General features: G+C 39.9%; 1 protein-coding gene across 8 annotated transcripts in view; it reads left to right on the forward strand.

Moving 5' to 3' along the window:
* The window catches only part of PDSS2 (decaprenyl diphosphate synthase subunit 2), a 268,281-nt gene that overhangs the window by 240,029 nt on the left and 5,766 nt on the right, over positions 1-22,486 (forward strand). For 2 of the 8 annotated variants that reach the window (XM_082404859.1, XM_082404853.1), the window contains one exon: positions 14,084-14,901. The exons of the other annotated variants lie outside the window; for them this stretch is intronic. In XM_082404859.1, coding sequence (XP_082260985.1) covers positions 14,084-14,242 — 159 coding nt within the window. In that variant the 3' untranslated portion in view covers positions 14,243-14,901. Of the gene's footprint in view, positions 1-14,083; positions 14,902-22,486 lie in introns of those variants that run through there. 8 annotated transcript variants of the gene reach the window in all.

The raw sequence follows: 22,486 nt of genomic DNA on the forward strand, positions 1-22,486 counted from the left end.
AATTTAATATAATTCCATATTACTAACTTCAGATACCCTACGTATCAAATGTTAATGAAAGTTTATAAGTTAACTTTTAAAAACTAAACTAAATTGTACATTTATTCCATTTAATTACATTTTGAAATCAGGCACATCTACTCATATCGTGAGCTACAAGGTTGACTTCTGTTTCTTTTTTTTTTTTTTTAAAGATTAGTTTTGTTTTGTTTCTTTTTTTAATACTTTATTTATTTATTTTATTTATTTATTTATGACTGCGTTGGGTCTCTTAGTTTTCGTGTAAGGGCTTTCTCTAGTTGCGGCAAGCGGGGGCCACTCTTCATCGCAGTGCGCGGGCCTTTCACTATCGCGGCCCCTCCCGTTGCGGGGCACAGGCTCCAGACGCGCAGGCTCAGCAGTTGTGGCTCACGGGCCCAGTTGCTCCGCGGCATGTGGGATTCTCCCAGACCAGGGCTCAAACCCGTGTCCCCTGCATTGGCAGGCAGACTCTCAACCACTGCACCACCAGGGAAGCCCTTGACTTCTGTTTCTTAAGTAGCAAGCATAACTTTGCCTGAATGCTCAGCCACAGAGTCAACAGTTTAGGTCAGTTTTGATTATGGTAGTAAAATGTTTTTAATGAAAATATCTGTAAACTACATATATATATAATATATAGTTTTATATATTAAACTATATATGTATGTGTTTGTTTAGAGGTATTTGTACATGTAATATACATATATATTCAGACATGATAATTTGTATGAAATGAGTTGTTTGGTTATGTTCAGGTCTTTGTGGATAGTAGCTCACAGCACAGACTCATAAATGTACTTAGCTGAGAGGTTGAGCCTTGAAATCAGTTCTGAAATCTCACTCTCAGTAGGAGGCCACACACCGTCCAGACCGAGCCTAACAGACTCATGTGTGGAAGAGAGGGCGAGAAAAATGATACCTTACCTGTCTTTATCATGTTTTTTTCTTTTTTCCTTTTAAGGGGAATAGACTGAATTTTAAATGGTCAAGATGATTTGGAAATTCATTTTTCAAAGCAAGCATGTTTCCTATTGACTAATAATCACAGTTTTAAAATATTTAAAACATCTTCATGAATCTGTATAAAATAATCTATGAATGTTTATAGTTAAAGGCAGGTACATCATTATAAATGTTACACGTTAAGGTTTGCAATGAACCCAGTGCTCACTTACTCTTCAAACCTTGCCTTTGTGTAGCATTTCATTGATGTCAGAGGAATTTCACATACATTATCTTATTTGTTCCTCATAATAATTGCCTGTGGCATAAATACTACCTCTGTGATTTTATAGGTGAGGTGGGCTTAGAGAAGTTGCTTTGCCCAAGGTCACACATGTCCAGGTCCAGAGTTTCCCTACCAAAGTTTGCTCACTGCCTCTCTATGGTTATTTTTCATATTATTATGAAATAGCATAAATGAATTAATCAGTCTTAGGAGGAGAACATCTCATCCTATTATAGGATAAAAACAGGTTCCTGTGTGGCTTCATCTGGAGGATTCTGCTCCAAGGTGCTTGAAAGACCATCATGTCTGGAAATACATGGCATTTTGTTTTTCCCAGAGTCCACCTCTCTTACCTCCCATCTCCATGGGCTTCCAGAACTTGGCCAGGGAAAAGAAGAACAGTGTAACGTCATGTGTGTCCTGCGCTCTCACACAGTTATACAGAATGATTTTAATTCTGCAAAACAATAAATAGAACTTGTTAAAAGTGAATATCTTAAAGCTCAATACAAATCTGTATTATAGTAATTTTGCAGGCTATTTTACAAGAGAAAAATATTCTGATATTTTAGGGAACAGTAAAAATGTTAAAGCATGGGATAAATTATGTTTATCATTTTGAACTCATTGAATAATGCTTTATTATTAGCACTGAATAATGCTTTATTCAGTGACTTAAATGTAGTATGATGAACCCTGAAATTGGTTTTTAAAAAATCGTGAAAATGACATGAGGCAGTGTCCTGTTGTTGTGTGAAACCCCAAATACCACTGCTGCAGTCAGAGTCTTTGGTTGAGATTTTTAGTTTAAAAAAAAAGGTTTTATTATTAAGAACTTTTAAACTACAAATATATTAGTTTTGTTTTGTAACGCAGTAGTCTTGTTCAGTGCCTTTTTTTTTTTTTTTTTTTTTGGCTTTTTTTTTTTAACTTATTTATTTATTTTTGGCTGTGTTGGGTCTTCGTCTCTGTGCGAGGGCTTTCTCTAGTTGCGGCAAGCAGGGGCCACTCTTCATCGCGGTGCGCGGGCCTCTCACTATCGCGGCCTCTCTTGTTGCGGAGCACAGGCTCCAGACGCGCAGGCTCAGTAGTTGTGGCTCACGGGCCCAGCTGCTCCGCGGCATGTGGGATCTTCCCAGACCAGGGCTCGAACCAGTGTCCCCTGCATTGGCAGGCAGATTCTCAACCACTGCGCCACCAGGGAAGCCCTGTTCAGTGCCTTTTTGTTTAAAAAAAAAAAAAAGAAGGAATGTCCAGAAGAGTATACTTAATCAATTGAGATATTTATGGCTTTTTCTTCCCAGAAAATGTGGAAATTTTCCACCTCCAATTCTTATTGACATTTGTTCTACAACCATATGACATTTTTACTTGTGGTAGAAAAAAAATGTATATATTGTAATAGAGGTGCATAATTAATCTAATGATGGCTTCAGTTTTCTGTCATCTCTGTAAATATGGTTTTATCCAAAAGTATTTGACTTGATTTATTCTTTTAATCTGTGATGTGTATTTTAAAAGTTTGTCCTTGTGCAAAGGACATTATTAACATAGGTATGTGTTCTCTTCTCAAAGGAAATTCTAATGTTTTCCTAGATAGATAGATAGATAGATTGACAGATATACACACACACCTCATAGGGTATATAGAACAGAAGATATATAGATAGATAGATAGATAGATGTACAATCCTCACAGCAGTCCTATGAGGGAGGTACTATTATATATATCTTGTAGATATATATATATTATATAGATATAAATATATTACCATAGTGCTAGGCACATGTAAGTACTATATATGGGGTTGTCTTTGTTGTTATTGCCATTATTAATATTATTACTATTTTAATATTGGGAAGCACTACCATTCTAATTGTGTGTTGGCATGTGAATTCATGTGATTGAGGAAATATAATAACTGAAAATTCTCTTATTTCCATCTCCTTCCACTTTTGCCAAAATAAGATATTTAATTAAGGTCAGTAGATCAGTAGATTTTTTTTCCTGCAGATTCTTTTAAATAATTTGTTATTCTAAGCAAAAAGGAAATTTTTATGTTGTTTGTAGTACATTTCACAGTTTCTTGTATTAGAGAAAGGTTTTAATTGTAGCTTTTCCTTTTGTACCAAGTCTTGCCACTCAGAAGCTGGCAAAACCATTCAGCTGAAGCAGTGTCAGCTAGGATGTTGAAGTTGCATGGGACCTTGGAGGCAGCCTTGTGCCACGCCCCCCTTGAGCTTAGAGTTTCATTCATACCTTTTTCTGATGTGGGCATCTAGTCGCTGAGGACTTTAAATAATAGGGAGTTAACAGCTTGTCAAAAAAGAAAACTATTCGTGTTAGACAACTCTAGTCATTTGAAAGCTCTTTCTTGTTTGTTACTGAAATTAAAGCTTCCCAGAAACTTCATCTTGTTGCTCTTTGTTCTGTTCCCTGAAGCATATAGAACAAGACTGCTCCTTCTCCCATTTAATTGCTTTAGAAGTTTGAAGATGGGTTTAATATCTTCCTTTAATCCTTTCCTCCAGGTTAAGCATTCCTTAAATGATATGTTTCCAAATATTTCTTCATCCCAACACTGGACCCTTTCTATCTTGTCAGTGTCCTTCTTGAGACATGGCACCCAGGACTGAACATAGTTTTCTAAACATGATCGACCATCAAAGATTGCGGTGAGACTGTTGCTGCCTGTCTTTTGGACATGTACATCTGTTTATACTGCCAAAGTTTGCGTTTGCTTTTTTTTTTTTTTTTTTAGTATCTACATCATAGTTCTGGCTTATATACAGAATGTGGTTATCAAAGATTTTCAGCGTTTTTTTATGAGTCACTGCCAAACTGAGGTTTAAACTTTTGCAATTAGTTTTTGAAACCTAAATGCTCAACTCTACAGTTGCCCTGTTACATTTCATCTGGCTAGTATCAGTCTATTGCTCAACATGTCAAAACCATTAAGATTTTGATGCTATCCATGTGTTGGCTTTCTCTCTTGGCTATATGATGTCTGAAAATTAAAATTTAATATGCATTTCTTCTTCATCTTCATTCAAGCACTGTGATAAGGGAAAGGAACCAAGTATTGAGTCTTGTAGCACAACACTAGAGATCACTTTTCTGCTCAATATAAATCCACTACTAAACATTTTCTAGGAATAGTTATTTTACATATTTGAATCCATATTGCCAAACTCTTATACAGATCCCATTTCTCTGTCTTATCCACGACTAAGTTTCCATAATCTGAATATACTCTATCTTTACTATTTCTGAAGCTAACAGCCAAGTTAATATCAAAAGAAAAATGAGAGTGTTTTGTCATAATGTGCTCATTGTGACCCACCTACCTTGGGGCTGCTATCACTGCTGCCTTTTCTCGAGAGCTCACAAACTGTCTATTTAATAACCTTTTCTGGAATTTTGCCATAATTTTCATAAGCTCACAGATCTGTGTTCCAGAATGCACATTCGTCCTCATCTTTTTCTTTTTTGTCCTGTGTTGGAAAGCATTAGTCATTTGACTCTCCCATCTGTGACATTTCTCACAGTCTTTCAGTAGCTGGGAAGGACAGTTATATGCGTTCTGAGCATGAGAGAGCAGAACAGAGGTGGGTGGGTGCATCTGTGAAGGTGCCCTAGACCAGAAGCTAGGTCTCCAGGGTGAGAAGGAAGACAGAGAAGGGAAGTGTTAGAGGATGAAAGCTGGACAAGAACATCAGAAAAAAAGAGTGAGAAAGCTGCTGCAGGGAGGGGCTCAGTGGGGTGCTGCACAGTTATTTGTTCTAGAGGATAATATGACGTTTGGATTGGGAGGGTGGGTGGTCTTGGAAAGCAAAGGACACCAGAAGCCAGGATGGTAGCTGCATCCAAGGCCCCCCTGACAACCTGTAATGGGCTATGTGAATGCACATTTCATCTTTAAAGGCCCCTCTTCATGGAATTTATTTTAGTCTTTACGACTTTGAACTCATTCTTCAGTTGTTCTATTTCCTTTGTCTTCTTTTAATAGTATATTATCTTTTTCTTTTCAACATCTTTATTGGAGTATAATTGCTTTACAATGGTGTGTTAGTTTCTGCTTTATAACAAAATGAATCAGCTATACATATACATATATCCCCATATCTCATCCCTCTTGCATCTCCCTGCCTCCCACCCTCCCTATCCCACCCCTCTAGGTGGTCACAAAGCACAGAGCTGATCTCCCTGTGCTATGCAGCTGCTTCCCACTAGCTACCTATTTTACATTTGGTAGTGTATATATGTCCATGCCACTCTCTCACCTCATCCCAGCTTACCCTTCCCCCTCCCCGTGTCCTCAAGTCCATTCTGTACGTCTGCATCTTTATTCCTGTCCTGCCCCTAGGTTCATTAGAACCATTTTTTTTTTAGATTCCATATATATGTGTTAGCATACAGTATTTGTTTTTCTCTTTCTGACTTACTTCACTCTGTATGACAGACTCTAGGTCCATCCACCTCACTACAAATAACTCAATTTCATTTCTTTTTATGGCTGAGTAATATTCCATTGTATATATGTGCCACATCTTCTTTATCCATTCATCTGTTGATGGACACTTAGGTTGCTTCCATGTCCTGGCTATTGTAAATAGTGCTGCAATGAACATTGTGGTACATGTCTCTTTTGAATTATGGTTTTCTCAGGGTGTATGCCCAGGAGTGGGATTGCTGTGTCATGTGGTAGTTCTATTTTTAGTTTTTTAAGGACCCTCCATACTGTTCTCCATAGTGGCTGTATCAATTTACATTCCCACCAACAGTGCAAGAGGGTTCCCCTTTCTCCACACCCTCTCCAGCATTTATTGTTTGTATACTTTTTGATGATGGCCATTCTGACTGGTGTGAGGTGATACCTCATTGTGGTTTTGATTTGCATTTCTCTAATGATTAGTGATGTTGAGCATCCTTTCATGTGTTTGTTGGCAATCTGTATATATTCTTTGAAGAAATGTCTATTTAGGTCTTCTGCGCATTTTTGGATTGGGTTGTTTGTTTCTTTGATATTGAGCTGCATGAGCTGCTTGTATATTTTAGAGATTAATCCTTTGTCAGTTGCTTCATTTGCAAATATTTTCTCCCATTCTGAGGGTTGTCTTTTCGTCTTGTTTATGGTTTCCTTTGCTGTGCAAAAGCTTTTAAGTTTCATTAGGTCCCATTTGTTTATTTTTGTTTTTATTTCCATTTCTCTAGGAGGTGGGTCAAAAAGGATCTTGCTGTGACGTATGCCATAGAGTGTTCTGCCTATGTTTTCGTCTAAGAGTTTTATAGTGTCTGGCCTTACATTTAGGTCTTTAATCCATTTTGAGTTTATTTTTGTGTATGGTGCTAGGGAGTGTTAATAGTATATTATCTTTTGCAAATATTTGCACATACTTGTTCTTACTCAACATACAGCCTTTACATCTGGGAGCCCCTTATTTTTGTCATCATCTCCTTCCCCCATGCATGCCCATCAGTCTTTAGCAGATTCTGACAAGGTTGTTTGTTTCTGAACATTTTCTGTGAGGAACAGCACTTTAAAAACACTTGTGGCAAGTGTCCTGGTGACAGTACAAGCCTCTGGGTGGAGTCCCACACAATTTTTACAGTTTTGTACCTCTCTCTTGTCAGCTCCTTCAGAACAGGGATAGTGCCCTGTCTCCACCGTGGTGCTCTGTGCAGAGGAAATGCTCAGCAGTGGAGGGGGTCGTAGGCTCCTCCTTTTACACCTGGACCTTCTCAAATGAGAGCCCTGAGAGAGCTTATTCAGTAGCCATTATTTTGGTCACTTTCATAATTAAGTATGACATTGTTGGAATTTAGTTTTTCAGAGGCTTCCATCACCCTTGAACTTTATTTCCAGTTATAGTTAATGGCAATCTTTTCACTAAACTTATTTTTGCAATGTTCTTTCCTAACATATAGTCTGGGTGTCCAAACCCATTCCTGCTAGGCCTTTCTAAGGACTGATTCTACTACCAAGATGGCATTAATTTTTTGTTAATTCCTATCACCTTTATATCCAATTATGCTGACATAATTAAGCAAAAAGCGCTTCTTCTATCTTCTAATACATAAGATTATCAGTTAGGCACACCAGGAATTTGTCAACTATAGAATGCAAGTTTTAGCAGATGTTCAAAGGTTGAAGTCCCGTATCATTACTGCATCATACCTTTCTGCCAGCTGTATAATCTCTATTAAGGAAGCCTGGTCCACTTCTACCACTTGGTTGAGAGGTATGCGGTCTCTTCCCATAACAGCATGGCTTCCATTTGTTTCCTTTTACCCTTATCCAGCTGTTTTCAACCATTTAAAAACAAAACAAAACTTTAACATATTGTTTCATCCTCCCTTACCCTCTATTATACAGTTTCTTCAGAACAAGGTCTGCCCCGTGTTCCAGATGAGTTTTAGTATCCCTGTTCTCTCTAAGCACTCTATCTGGTTGGGTGAAAGAAAATTTAGGGTTATCTCCAAATCTTTTCCAGTGCTATAGAGTAGAAGAGCTCTGGATGTGCAGAAATGAAACCTAGGGCATTTCTCAAATTTGCTCGTGACTCTGGTCCACATCACTTACCCTCTCTCATCCAGTGTCTTCTCCTGCAAAATGAGGTGAGAAGCGAAGATGGTGCTTGGGGTTTCTTCGAGGTCTAAGGTCTTGTTTTGGTTTCATTGGAGAGAAGCGACTGCTGCCTCCACATCTTCTAAAGCTGCTTAGATCCCGTGGCAAGGGCTTGCCTTTAAAATTTTAAGAGGACTTTCAAACCAAATAGTTTTCAGAGGCATACAATGATTTCTCAAAAGGGTCTCATAGGGCTTCCCTGGTGGTGCGGTTGTTGAGGGTCTGCCTGCCAATGCAGGGGACACGGGTTCGAGCCCTGGTCTGGGAGGATCCCACGTGCCGCGGAGCAACTGGGCCCGTGAGCCACAGCTGCTGAGCCTGCGCGTCTGGAGCCCGTGCTCCACAACAAGAGAGGCCGCGATAGTGAGAGGCCCGCGCACCGCGATGAAGAGTGGCCCCCACTCGCCACAACTAGAGAAAGCCCTCGCACAGAAACGAAGACCCAACACAGCCAAAAATAAATAAATAAATAAGTAAATTAAAAAAAAAAAAAAGGGTCTCATAAAAGCAACATTTATCACGGAAAAGGTGTTTAATAACAGCCTTTAATAAATGTTAAATAATAATGCATTTTGAGTACTGTGGATCCTCTTTGTGTTAATATCTTTAATTGGATCCTCTAGCAGGGGATTTGAACTTAATTTATTTCGGGTGATTCTGCACTTATACAATTATTCAGTTGACTTAATTAGAGATTTAATTACATTATTGCCCTAAAGTGCTATATCAGGGAAATAAAATAATAATTCACTGATAATTCACCATTTTGTATTTTTTTAGTTTATCCTACAGCTAAAGTGTTTTTCAGGCCGTAAAGGCCAGAGTGGGCATACTAGCATTTCTAGCCACATCCTAATATGGAAAGTTCTACCTATGCATCAATTGGGAATTTGCCCAGTCAAAATGTAGGGGAAGGCAAAAGCGGAAATAATTTTTTTTTAATTGTGGTCTTTTCTCTTGCAGTTATTAGAACTAAGGTCATGGGCCCAATCCCTCAGTGTTCCATTCAACCCTCTCTGGTTCTGTAGCCCTATGACAAACCGTCTAACAGGTGGTCCTGGGGGCAGCAACTGTGTTTCTCTTTGTACCTCCAGCCCCTACTATATACCTATACCATATAGGTGCCCAATAAATGCTTGGGCATTAAATAAATTTAATTTGAGCATTGCAAGGACAACCCTTTGGAAGTGTGGTTAAAACGATATAAGCCCAACATGACAGTTTTAAAATACAATCTCTCAAAATACATGCCCCAGCGAGTGAGGTACTTCCAAATCTGGCTAATCATTGGAATGACCAGTGATTAGCACTTTAAAAAAGCGTAAAAAAAAAGAAGCATTTTTTTTTTAGGCCTTACTGAATCCATCTCCAGGAATGAGGCCTAGGCATCTGCATTTGAAAGCTCCCCAGATGAATCTTATGATCAGCCAAGTTTAGGAACTCCAGCTTAATGTGTCTTTTGTCGCATTTATTTACAAAGGACAAGATTGTATTCTTCTGGATAAACTCATGGCCTATTCTAATTTATAGTAAAAACGAGTCTCGTTTATGCTCTATTAATTATATCTAAAGGATTTCCTTTGAGCCAGTAGTTTATGTTGAGTTGGTGGAAGTGTATACAGATGCCTGTGAGGAATAATACCTTCCATGAAGGATTCGATTACTGATGAGTTCTGAAATGGGCATTTTACATGTGGAAGCTATCGGGTCCTTGGTATGCAAAGTTCTGGGAGCCAACCCTGTGGAGAGCAGATTGGAGTATTAACTGGAAGTACAGTAGTCATTGGGGAAGAGAAATTAACTCTTTTAGGGCTTGAGTAACTTTTAGTGATGTCCTCCTGGGTGCTATTTTGCCCTAGTCTGAATTACCCTTCATTGTAGGGTTAAATACCATATAAGTCACCATCAAATATTCAGTTGAGCCTGACTGAATAAAGTTTACAGACTAACAAACTAAACGTAGCAATCAGAGAAACACAGAATGTAGAACATTGTACAATATAGCTTGGTCCTTTCAAAATGGCAATATCATAGGGGGAAGAAGAAGTTTAAAGTGTCGTAACAGATGAATGCAGTGTGTAAACCAGGATTCATTGTGGTTTGGGGGGAAAAGAAAGGCTAAAAAAGACATTTTGGAGCCAATTGGGGAAATTTGCAGGTGGACTAGATATCGATAATAGGAGAGGATTACTGTTAACTTTCTGAGCTATGATAATAGTATTCTGGCCATGTAGGAGAATGTTCTTATCTTTGGAGATGCTTCTCAAGACAAGGGTAAAGCATCCTGCAGCCTGTGGTATGTCCAAGCCTCCTCCTACCAGCTGAGAGCCAGTTGTTAAATATTCAAGAATTTTGTGATTCTACAACCCTTGGTAGCTTGAAATCAGCTGTGATGGGAGTATTTATACCACAAAAATCTGCAAGTGCTACAAATAGGGCTTTTTCCTCCTCTGGAGAGCTAATATACCAGCTTAAACAGCTTACTTTAAAATGATTCAGAAAACACACACATACAAGTAGATAGAACAAAAATAGCAAAATATTAATGGTTGTTGAATCTAGGTAGAAGATACGCGTTCATTAATTATGCTACGTCCAGAAGTCACAGACTTCCTGTAAAGGCCAAAGTGTAAATATTTTAGGCTTTGCAATCCATACAGTCTCTGTGGCAGCTACTCAACTCTGTAGGTCTGCCATTATAGCACAGAAACAACCATAGACAATACTTAAATAAATGGGCATGGCTATATTCCAGCAGAACTTAATTTATAAAAACAGGCGGGCCAAATTTGGCCTGAGGCCATAGGTTGCCAACTCCTGGGCTAGTCTTTCAACTTTTCTGTACTTTTGAAATATTTGAGGGATTTCCCTGCTGGTCCAATGGTTAAGACACTGCGCTTCCACTGCAGGGGGCATGGGTTCGATCCCTGGTCAGGGAACTAAGATCCCGCGTGCCACGCAGCACAGCCAAAAAATAAAAAAATAAAATAAAAAATAAATAAAATATTTGATAATAAAAAAAATTTTTAATAAAGTTCTTAGGTTGGTTTTCAGAGCCCACCTGGGTCCCCTCACACCTACTCCTGCAAAGTATCACACCAATCTGTTTTCATTCACTCTGGTCTCCTCTGTGCCTTTGTTCAAGCTATTCTCTTTCCCTATAATTTTCTTGCTACCCCGACGCCATAACTACTTATCAACATTCTCAGGACATGCCTTAAATCCCTTTTCTGTAAGGCCTTCTTAAATCTCTTCTAATCAAAGTTGCTCTCTCATTTCTCTGGTCATCTGTAGTCCTTCATTTGCTGCTTTTCACAGTATACCCTTCGTTAGTTCCTGACCCATAAAGCAAAAAAGGATCATTGTACTCTTTACACATAATAGGTGCTCAATTAATATTTACAAATTGAAATCCAGTCATGCAGATATCCACTTGCCTGCAGTTACCAACCTAGAAGTCCAGAATAGAGAATGTTGGCCAGTCTAATTTAGGTTAAAGAATTAAAGATAATGAAAATAAGAAGCGTGTTCTTTCTTTTTCTTTTTTTTTAATCTTTAAGGCTGGTCTGATCCAAGTTCAACTACCTTTGAGGTTGCTGTGCATCAAGCTAAAATAGACTTGATCTTGGTGGATGGGGTAGCTTTCTTGGCAATGGCTAAGGGCTTGAGGAGGAAGAAGAATTAAGTCGTTCCGAATATCTATAGTGTTTTAGACACTGTCAAGCACTCTATACTGTCTCATGCAGTACCCCCCCAGCAGTCCTACAAGGGACTGATATTATCCCCATTTAGAACTCAGAGCAGTTAACTGGCCTAAGATGGGAGCTAGAAGAGGAGTTTGAATCTGGCTACCTCTGATACCCAGGACCATCTTAGTGCCTTCATGCATTCAATGATGGCAGGAGACCAGGGAACCCTAGGCTGAAACAATACCAAAGTTCATATGCAGTGTGGAAATACCTGTAGAATGCTGAGAGTCTGGCGGAGTATAATATTAAGTGCCACTGGACTGGGGGTTAGGAAAACTGGCTTCTGATCGCAGCTTTGTCACTATCCATCTATGATCTTGTGTGAGCCGCTGAGCTTCTCTGGCCCTCTCCTCTCATCTATATAATTAGGGGAGTAAAGCAGGTTATTTCTTTTATTCCTTTATGTTTCATGCATTATACGATAGCTCCAAGTCTAATGAAGAGATAGATAAGTGAATGGAGAATTAAAATACAACACTATATAGGGACTTCCCTGGTGGTGCAGTGGTTGGGAATCCGCCTGCCAGTGCAGGCGACACGGGTTCGAGCCCTGGCCCGGGAGGATCCCACGTGCCGCGGAGCAACTGGGCCTGTGAGCCACGGCTACTGAGCCCGCGTGCTGCAACTGATGAAGCCCACGCACCTGGAGCCCGTGCTCGGCAGCAGGAGGGGCCACCGCAGTGAGAAGAAGCCCGTGCACCGCATCGAAGCGTGGCCCCCGCTTGCCGCAGCTGGAGGGAGCCCGTGCGCAGCAACGAAGATGCAAAGCAGCCAAAAATAAATAAATATAAATAAATTTATAAGATAAAAATACAAATAAATAAATAAATTCATTAAAAAAATTTTTTTTAAAAATTAAAATACAACACTATATAATAATGCTGTACTCCACATATGCACAGGGCACTCCAGGAGCCCCAAGGAAGAAGGGCACCTAGCCCCTTAGGGCTGTCATCCTAGCTGTGTACATTCCACCCAAGTGGAATTTGGGAAGCTTGATGGGGCAAGGGGTGTGTGTGGAGACTGTCTCAAGCCATCAGCTGCAAGTAGTTTCCCTAAGTAATGATGAAATGGCGGAAAGGGAAAGGACTTCCATGCCTCATGAAAGAGCTTGGACTTTTTTTTCCTTAAAGCTACTGGAAGGCATTGGAGGGTTTTAAGCAAGATCACATTTGCTTTTTATAAAGATCTCCTTGGCAGCATGAAGGATGGAGTCCAGGGGCAAAGAACTGGTGGTGGGAAGACTCTTTAGGAGGTGATTGCAAAAATAACCCAGGCAAGCGATGATGATAGCCTGAACTGATGTGGCAATGAGAGTGAAGAGCAGATGATAATTTGAGGACTTTGTATGAGATAGAGTGGCTGGGACTTAGTGAGTGTATCAGTCAAGATGGCCACAGACAACCTGACAGTCTCTTCAGACAACAGATGCGTTTCTTGCCCATACTACATGTCCTGTGCAGGTTGGAGAGGCACCGTGATTGCTCACTGTGGCCACTCGGGGATCCAACCTGAGGAGCTTCTTCGATGTGACTGGTTGATGTACCAGAGGGAAACCTCTGGCAGGACTCACATGGACCGTTAAATGCTACAGCCCGGAAGTGACACGCACCATTCGTGTGTCATGAACTAGAACTTGTCGCTGGGCCCCAGCCAACCTAGTGGGGAGCCAGAAAGTTCAGTCATGGGTGAGCCATGCTGCCTGAATGGATGAAGGAGGACTCCCGAGTTTCTGATTTAGGGAGTAAAGCAGACATTAGAGGTATTCACTGAGAAAGAGAAGATGGAATCAAGGCAAGGGGAAGTGGACCGGCCAAATCATTATAAGTCTTTTTCAGCTCTAAAGTGTAACCATTGTATTGGTCCTTTCCAGTCATCAGGGAGAGGGATTGGAAATCAACTCCATTTGTGGGCAAGAGTTGACTTTATTCTTCACAAAGGGTATTTTAATTCATTCCTCCCAAAGTCTTACAGTTTTCATAATGTAGTGCTCAGATCTAATACTATGTGTCTTTCTTGAATTTTCACATGGACTATTGTGTCAACATACAATGTAAAAATATTAGTTATTAACTAGGATGTTAATGAAGCCTTCCTCACCTAAGAATATCAGGCTGCTGAATTCAAAATGTCAGAGATGTAAATGCCCTCCGCCTTCATCACCGCCACCCCTAGCAGGGCCCACTAGCAAGGGCCCACTTCAAGGGGCGGGAGTTGGGGAAGAGGTGTAATTAGGCTAATTGGAGCCTATTGTTCTGCTCTGGAGGGCCGAAACCTAGCAGCCTTAGGGAATGTTAGTGCCTCAAAATCACTGGAGAATGGTGTCCTCTTTAACCTCAAAAGCAGAAACAGTGAATCTATACTGTTTCTCCCCTTCTTTGTTTTCCACCTCTCCTCCCCAATTTAATTGTGGTACCTTAAAAACTGACTTTTACTGTGCATTTGTTTCTTAACAGTTGCGAGAAACAATCAAAGCTGGCAAAGGTGTGACTTCAGCTATTGACCTGTGTCGTTACCATGGAAACAAGGCACTGGAGGCCCTGGAGAGCTTTCCTCCCTCGGAGGCCAGAACTGCTTTAGAAAACATTGTGTTTGCTGTGACCAGATTTTCGTGACACCAAATTAAAAAGACTATTGTTCGTTAGCTGAAAAAACCTGGGGAATGAGGTGATCGGGAGAGCTTTCATGATGAAAGATCTAAATGTGTTAATGACTTTAACAACATATACATTTTTTTTCTTTTTACCACACTGCTAAATGAATACTGCCTTCTTTTTGGAACTGCTACAAACAAAATTAGAAGAATAAAGGTCAAGCAGTTTTCAGTTGTCACACCAGAAGCACACTTGAGGCTTCAGAAGCAGAAATAATTAATGAGATTCGCTCCTGTGACCTCAGCAAATGGACAGGAAATAAGTCCTTATTGATTGGACTGAGCCAGGGATGGCGCCAGGGCGGTGGCCTGTGGTTTTCCTTCTAGAGAGGACAGGGCAAGCTGGAAGCTGCAGGTGTCAAGAGAAACACTATCAATGCCAGCCAGGGAGGACTGTCAAATCAAAAACCAGTGACCAATTTTTCATAACGGAGGGTAGCTTAATGATTAAGAAAAAAAAACATGCTCTGTCTTCTTGCAATTATGTCTTTGTATTTATAGATGCAGTATGGATATACTTTGTGCTTCTTGGGTTCTGTAAGATTTTGGGGGGGAAACTGCTGAAAAAATAATGCCAAATATTTGAAGTAGGAGATTAAAATGTTATCAAATGTTAACTTGGTTATAGTAGGAATTGCCTGTTTTTCTTTCCGGAAGACCAAATTTTTTCAAACGCATTTCAAAGAACCAAACTTTTTTTTTTTTTAAGCTGAACGGGATGCTTCTTTTTTTCAAGTAAATGTATTCATTTGTAATACGTTGGTGTAGAGAATACCTTTAATTTTTACAAGTGTCAGATATATAATTGTTGTACTGGGGAATTCATTGGTGATTTTTTTTTTTTAGCCTCAGAGTGTCAAATTTTGGTCTTGAACCACAGACATCCAATTACAGAAAGAATATAAGCAATCTCACAGGCCTGCAATTGGACACTGTCTCTCTGTGGTTCATAGGAGATGATTTTTGAGGTTTGCATGCATGCAATATGAGAACACCGTTGACAAGAAGGCTGAGTTTACATAAATGATCTAGATTGAGACTCAGCTACCTTTCTTCCTTATGCGGTGTAATTACAGCCCTATCTGGAGACAGCGAACACAGCAAACAGATTTTATTACCTAGTTCACTCAAACACTAAGTGAAGTCACTTTAGTTAAATTCCTTCTTCAAAAGTTACAAAACCGTTTTATCAGGACCCATCATGTGGCATGCAATGAACAGAAAATATAAGCTACAGAGGTTAAGGTATTGTATTTTGAAATATTTTTAAGCATACTTGAAATGTTGTAATTGTACAGTTTGTGCTACTACAATCTGAAGGCCTATAGATTTAGCTGAAGAGAACACTCCACTCTTCTGTTTGAAATGTCTTTTCTCACAGAAATTGGCTTAATTAGTAACTATGGTTAGACGCTTTAGATCAGACTAGGTTTTAATCATTAACTTCCACAAAGGAGGAGTCATGCTTTGTGTTCTCTGGATGAGCAGAAACTTCAGCAAGCTGTAGGTTTTATTAAGCAGATGGTCGGGTACTGTGGAACACAAGGCAGGATTCTAGGGCTCTTCTAGTTCTGGTTTAGCGCCTGGCTCGCTGTGTGACCTTGAACAAGTCACTTCCCTCTGAGCCTCAGTTTCCACATTTGTAAAATAAGGTTAAACAAGAGAATATATGAGGTCCTCTCCAGCTTTGTTTTATTTTCTAAAAGTTTGCCATTTCTGACTCTCTAGATAACAAAGATGCTATGTGAAATTCAGGGAAGAGGGAAGGTGAAACCCAAAGAGAGGCTATGAAGGAAAGCATAAAACTTAATGGCAGACTTCTTGCCAAGCTGCCTCACAGGTGACCTAGAGAATTCCCAGCTCTCCTTTGGATGGCTTATAATCCTGGACTCTTTGTTTCAACACCCGCCTTTCTGCTTTCTTTGGAACATTTCCTACCTCCCTTTCATCTTCCCAGCTGCCTTCCAGGCCTCTGTTCGCTCTCCTGTGCCTGCCCTCAGGCTCCCTGGGAGCAGCGGCCCTGCCCTCACTGTTGAGTGACAGCTCTGCTTTTGTTAAACCTAATACGCTGGCTAAGTCAGTCTAAAGTATTAAATACTGATAGTCTTCTCCATACCCCTTCTTCAGGGATATTTATTTATTAATTCATTTTGAGCCCTTATAATTTCAGACAATCTCTAGGGAGAAATTTGGGGGCAGCAAGACGTGCTTAATTACACTTTTTGGCCTACTGCCTGAGTGCTGCCAGGGAAGGTACTGACAAGGCAGAGTTAGTGACCTTAGAATGTCTCCTCCTTTACCCCCTCTGCATCACCCTCCACCCCCAGTTTCTTGCTAGAGTGAAGAATTCATTCATTAACCATTGTCCCTCTTCGCCCCACCTGGGCCTGCAAACCTCACTCACTTCAGGCCCCTGAGCCCACGTGCACTCTCCTTCCTCCCTATCAGTCTTTTCTTCAAGTAAGGGCTCTGCGTGTATACCAGGCACTCTGCTAAGGGCCTTAACAGTACTGTCTTGTTCGAATCCCACGACCACTCTCTGGGGGTAAGACTTAATCCCCCACTTATAGATGCAGGAGCTGGCAGAAAGGACTGCCTCTGACAGACTGGCTTGCCTTCACACGCCATCTCCCCACTTTAGAGTCTTTCCAGACAGCACCTCTTTCTCTCTTCCTTTGCTTCTCTTTCCAGATAAGACTCTACTCCTTTCCAAAGATCTTGAGCCTTCAGCCTCCTGTCTCCCTCATGTCCCTATTCTTGAGTCTTGTGTTTCCCCTGCTGGCTATGAATGGGCTCAGTTCTCCCCTAAATGACATCCCTCGCTTCCCCTGTTTATCCTTCCACCTCTACTTTTTTCTTCCTAGCATTAGCAGCACACCTTCTTACAGGCTACTAACTCCTAACCCTTGCAATTGGTCATTCACTACATTCACTGCCGGGTCCCCACCATTTAGACCAGCGCGCCAGCACTGTAGACACTCAAAGACTACTTGTTCAACAAATCTGTCGGGTCTCACGGCACTACTTCACTGAGATGCCTTCTTCTTGTTCACAGATGGTGGCCTCACTGTGAAGTTTACCAGCCGTCCCCCTGCATGCAGACTTCCCCACAGCATTTCACCTTGCTAATGCAGCTTCCGCCCTCACCTCCCCAGCACCTGTGACCCACTTCCCCTCTTCTCTGACTACCCTTCCTTTTGTGTCTCACATGTCTCTCTCTTAGTCCCACCTCTAGAGACATTCTTTTCTAAATTTTTAAATTATATTTCCCGAGGAACTACAAAGCCGTTTCCTGTGCCACTAAGTCATCTTCTTTTAAATTCCCCAACTTAGAAAAACTGTTTCTAAAAAACAGTATCAATTAGATATTGATTAGGTAGTGAGTTATTTGCCATTCACTATTAGTTACTTTGAAAGAAGATAAGGATTATGACTATCATTAAACTTTGTTGTGAGTTTTACTTGATGACAACACTAAATCCTCTTCATGTTTTCTTATATAATGTGGTAACCTAGTCACACCTAAAAATAAATGATCAGTGACATTGTGTGCCTGGTCCAGGTCTCATTCTCTAATGTTTGAGACTTTCTCTTACCTATGCCAATGTTATTGCTATGGCCCAGGATGCAGGTGAAACCTACAAACTTGGGGTAAAAGACATATACATTAGTGCAAAACGCTCCAAAAAGATGTACACGTTTTTTAAGGCCCAGTACCTACAACACAATGAACTCAGGTGACCAGAAAGTAATCTGAATAATCCGTGATTATCTTTCAAAACCTGACAAGTTGCTGTAACATAGATCTCTTTGAGCAAGTGGCTTTGGGGGAATTGTGTTTAATCAACAAAATTGCAGCTAAAGGAAACTTCTTTTTCTTTCTCTCTTTTTTAAGACTTAACTAGGAATTCCCTGGTGGTCCAGTGGTTAGGACTCGGTGCTTTCACTGCCGTGGCCTGGGTTTACTCCCTGGTCAGGGAACTAAGATCCTGTAAGCTACATGGCGCAGCCAAAAAAAAAATAAAAGACTAACTAAACAGCAGGTCCATCACAGATAAGGAGAACCTTGCTTTCAGAAAACCCTTTTCACGTTCCTTCCTAGAGTTCTTAGTTTCAGGAAGATTCTTTCCTGCCCCTTCATTTGTCTTCCCACTGTGAAATCCTATTGTTAAGATCTCACCTTTCTGACAAATAGAAGTTCCAGGATTTATCTTTAGAATCTAATGACTGCCTCTCAATCTGGAGAAGGCATGCCACACCTTTGCTAAAACTCAAAAAGGCAGAGATGGATTGGGTTGATTTTCTAATCTATTTGTGAGGACACAATTGTCACTCCATTATTATTAATAGTTTCCATTATTGTTAATCACCTTTTAGTAATAATAAAGCTATTTGCACTTTCTTTTTAAAACACAAAGCAATCTAACAACACTGTCACTTACCTCTTTCTCCATTTCCTACCGTCACTCCTAATCCCTTCTGAGATTAACTGTTTTATTCTTTCAGAAGGGATCCTGCCTTTACATTAAGGAGATAACATACTTTTGAAAAAGAAGGTCACCTGGGGAGAACCCAGAGGGGCCAGAACTGACAGTGGGGTCCACCCCTCCCTTTAGCTTCCCCACCTGCCCTTGGGGCGCTGAAGTGCTAGGTTTTAGGCCTCTACCGGTGGAGGAATGTTCTTCCTAGATATGTATTTCTTACTCTTCCGTAGAAAGAGAAAGTTTCTCAGGCTTTCCTTCCTTTTCTTTCTTTTTATAAATGCTGATTCCATCTTCATGGAAAAGCTCTATCAGCTTTCTTTCAATGTGATCTGCTCACTTCTAAGACTGATAGTATACCCATCACTGTGTATCCTGAGCAAATGAGTAGGCTCCCCACTGCCTTGACTGTTGTTGGGAAGATTTCACTTTTTGATGCATTTAAGTAAATAAACACTTTTAGAGAAATTTTGGAAAACAGAAAAAAATTACTCTCAGTCTCACCATGCTCACACATCAGTATCACCATTTCATTTGTATTTAGTCCAGCCTTTTCTGCTATGCCTATCTTTTTTTGCATGGTTGTAATTATAGTATAAATTCAACTTTGGGTCCTGCTGTTTTTACATAATACATCATAAACATATTTTCATGGTGCTGCAGTCTTCATAACCACTATTGATAAGTAGCTTCAATTCTAAACAAGGTATATTGAATTTCTATTCCTGATTGGTTTCTCTGGGATAAATGTGTATATGGTAAATACTCATAAGTCAACATCCCAACCTGCTACTAAGAAAGTCTTTGTCTTGGAAAAATAGTACCCCTGCAGGTTCTCCACAGCAGCAGGTTAAAACTGTGGAATAAATTCCCTTAAAATTCTTTAGCCTGAATGATTAATCTTTTCAGTTGGTGGTTCCCATTCCTTCGAAACGATGCTCAAAATGGATTCACATCTCTATGTATTTTCCTCTTGCTTCACTGCAAGTTCTCAGCCAGCCACACTTCAGTAGGACGACTTCTTTCTTCCCACTGAGGTTCACATTCTTCTAGGACGGGAAAGGCCCTCAGGCAGTTGTTTTAGGTTCTGCTCTTGGCCAAAACCATGGAGAAACCATTTTCTAAGAGTTGAGGAGCCGTCTTTCCTTCTTCAAGGACTTGGGAGAAGGAAACTCCTAGGGTTTGTTTGAAGGGAAACAAAATAACCTTTATCTGACTCAAATCTTTCATGCTATAACGGTTTGAGTTTATTGTGTTTTGTTATTGTCTTCTTTTGTTTGGATCTTTCTTTTTTTGTAAGCCTTCAAATGAAGAGAAAACAGCATCATCCTCAAAGAATTAAACTACACTTGCAACCTTTCCTTCCTTAAATTAATCATCATAACTTTACTATTCGCATTACTTCTCACTTGTCACATTTCAATGAAGTCTCCCTGCCTGTCCTCCTCCCTTATATCATGAGTCGCACAGTTACTTAAACTTACTTGTGTATGTGGAATCCGATCAGTTAATTGTGAGCTTCCTAATTGCTGCCTGTTTATGCAGTTCTGTACTTCTCTTTCCTTTTATTCTTCTTTTTTTGAAGATTTAGAATTGCTTTAATTGCATTTTCAAAAGCAGCTTTATTGAAGTATAGTTTACATATCATAAAATTCATCTAGTTTAAGTACACAATTCAATGCTTTTTAGTAAATTTACAAAATTGTGCAAGCATCACTACAATTCAGTTTTAAAGATCCCTTGTGCACATTTGCAGTCAACCTCTGCTCCCACCCTTAATCCTAGGCAGCCACTAATCTACTCTCTGTCTCTATAGATTTGCCTTCTCTGGACATTTTATATAAATGGAGTTTTACAATACTTAGTCTTTTGCATCTGGTTTCTGTCACTTAGCATAATGTTTTTGAGGTTTATGTATGTTGTGGAATTAATCATTATTTCATTCCTTTATATTGCTAAATAATATTCCATCGAACAGATATATTCATTTATCCCTTTACCAGTTGATTGTCATTTGGGTTGTTTCTACTGTTCACCTATTATTAATAATGCTGTCTTGAATACTCATGTACAAGTCATTATGTGGACATAAGTTTTCATTTCTCCTGAGTAGATCCTCAGGAGTAAAATTTATAATAAATTTATGTTTAACCTGTTAGAAATTGCCAGACCGTTTTCCAAAATAACTGTATCATTTTACCTTTCCAACACATGTGGGTTCCAAGTTCTTCACATCCTTGCCAACTCTTGGTATTCCCTTTTTTAAAAAAATATTTATTTTATTCATTTATTTTTCTTTTATTATTGCTATTTTTTTTTTTTTTTTTTGGTTGTGTCGGGTCTTAGTTGTGGCACACAGGATCTTTCCTTGCGGCGCATGGGCTCAGTAGTTGTGGCGCGGGGGCTTAGTTGCCCCGCGGCATGTGGGATCTTAGTTCCCTGACCAGGGATCAGACCTGTGCATCCCATGCATTGCAAGGTGGATTCTTTACCACTGGACCACCAGGGAAGTCCCCAGTATTCCATTTTTTATTATAGCTATTCTAGTAGGAATGAGACTGGATCTCATTGTGATTTGTATTTGCATTTTCCTAATGACCAATGATGTTAAGCATCATCTCATGAGCATGTTAGTCATTTATATATCTTCTTTGGTGAAATGTCTGTTCAAATCTTTTGCCTATTTCTTAATTGGGTTGTTTGTCTTATTATTGAGTTATAAGCATTCTTTATATATTCTGAATATAAGTCCTTTATCTGATATATGGTGTGGAAATATTTGTTCCCAATCTATAGCTTAAATTCATTTTCATAATGGTTCCTTTTGAAGTGGAGAAGTCTTTAATTTTGATGAAGTCCAATTTATCAATTTTTTCTTCTATAGATCATGCTTTCAGTGTCATATCTAAGTAATCTTTGCCTAACCCAAAGTCACAAAGATTTTCTCCAATGTTCTTTTCTCAAAGTTGTATAGTTTTAGCTCTTACATTTAGGTCTATGATGCATTTTTAGTTAATTTTTGTATATAGTGTGAGGTAAAGGTTTAAATCAGGTATCTCATCCTCAGCACTATTGACATATTGGGCTGGGTCATTCTTTGTTGTGGGGTTGCCCTGTGCATTGCTGGATGTTTAGCAGCATCTCTGGCGTATACCCATTAAATGCCAGTAGCCCCCCAACCCCAGCTGCGACAATCAGAATTGTCTCTAGACATTGCCAAAAGTTCCCTGCCTTTGGGAAGCTAAAATCGCCCCCATTGAAAACCACTGGACTAAATTAATTTTTTTTTGTATGTGGATATCCAGTTGTTCTAGAACCATTTGTTGAAAAGACTATTCTTTCCTCCTTTGAGTTGCCCTAGCAACTTTGTAGAAAATCAGTTGACCCTAAATACAAGAGTCTGTTTCTGTCAATTCTGTTCCATTGATCTCTATGTCTGTCCTTATGCCAGAACCACACTTCCTTGATTACTATAGCTTTATCTTTATTTATTTATTTGTTTGTTTATTTATTGGCTGCGTTAGGTCTTTGTTGCTGTGCGCAGGCTTTTTCTAGTTGCGGCGAGCGGGGGCTATTCTTCGTTGCGGTGCGAGGGCTTCTCATTGCTATGGCTTCTCTTGTTGCAGGGCACGGGCTCTAGGCGCGCGGGCTTCAGTAGTTGTGGCTTACAGGCTCTAGAGCACAGGCTCAGTAGTTGTGGCACACAGGTTTAGTTGCCCTGCGGC

The sequence above is a fragment of the Balaenoptera borealis genome, assembly GCF_965194805.1.
Source record: "Balaenoptera borealis genome assembly, chromosome: 9".
Classification (NCBI taxonomy): domain Eukaryota; kingdom Metazoa; phylum Chordata; class Mammalia; order Artiodactyla; family Balaenopteridae; genus Balaenoptera; species Balaenoptera borealis.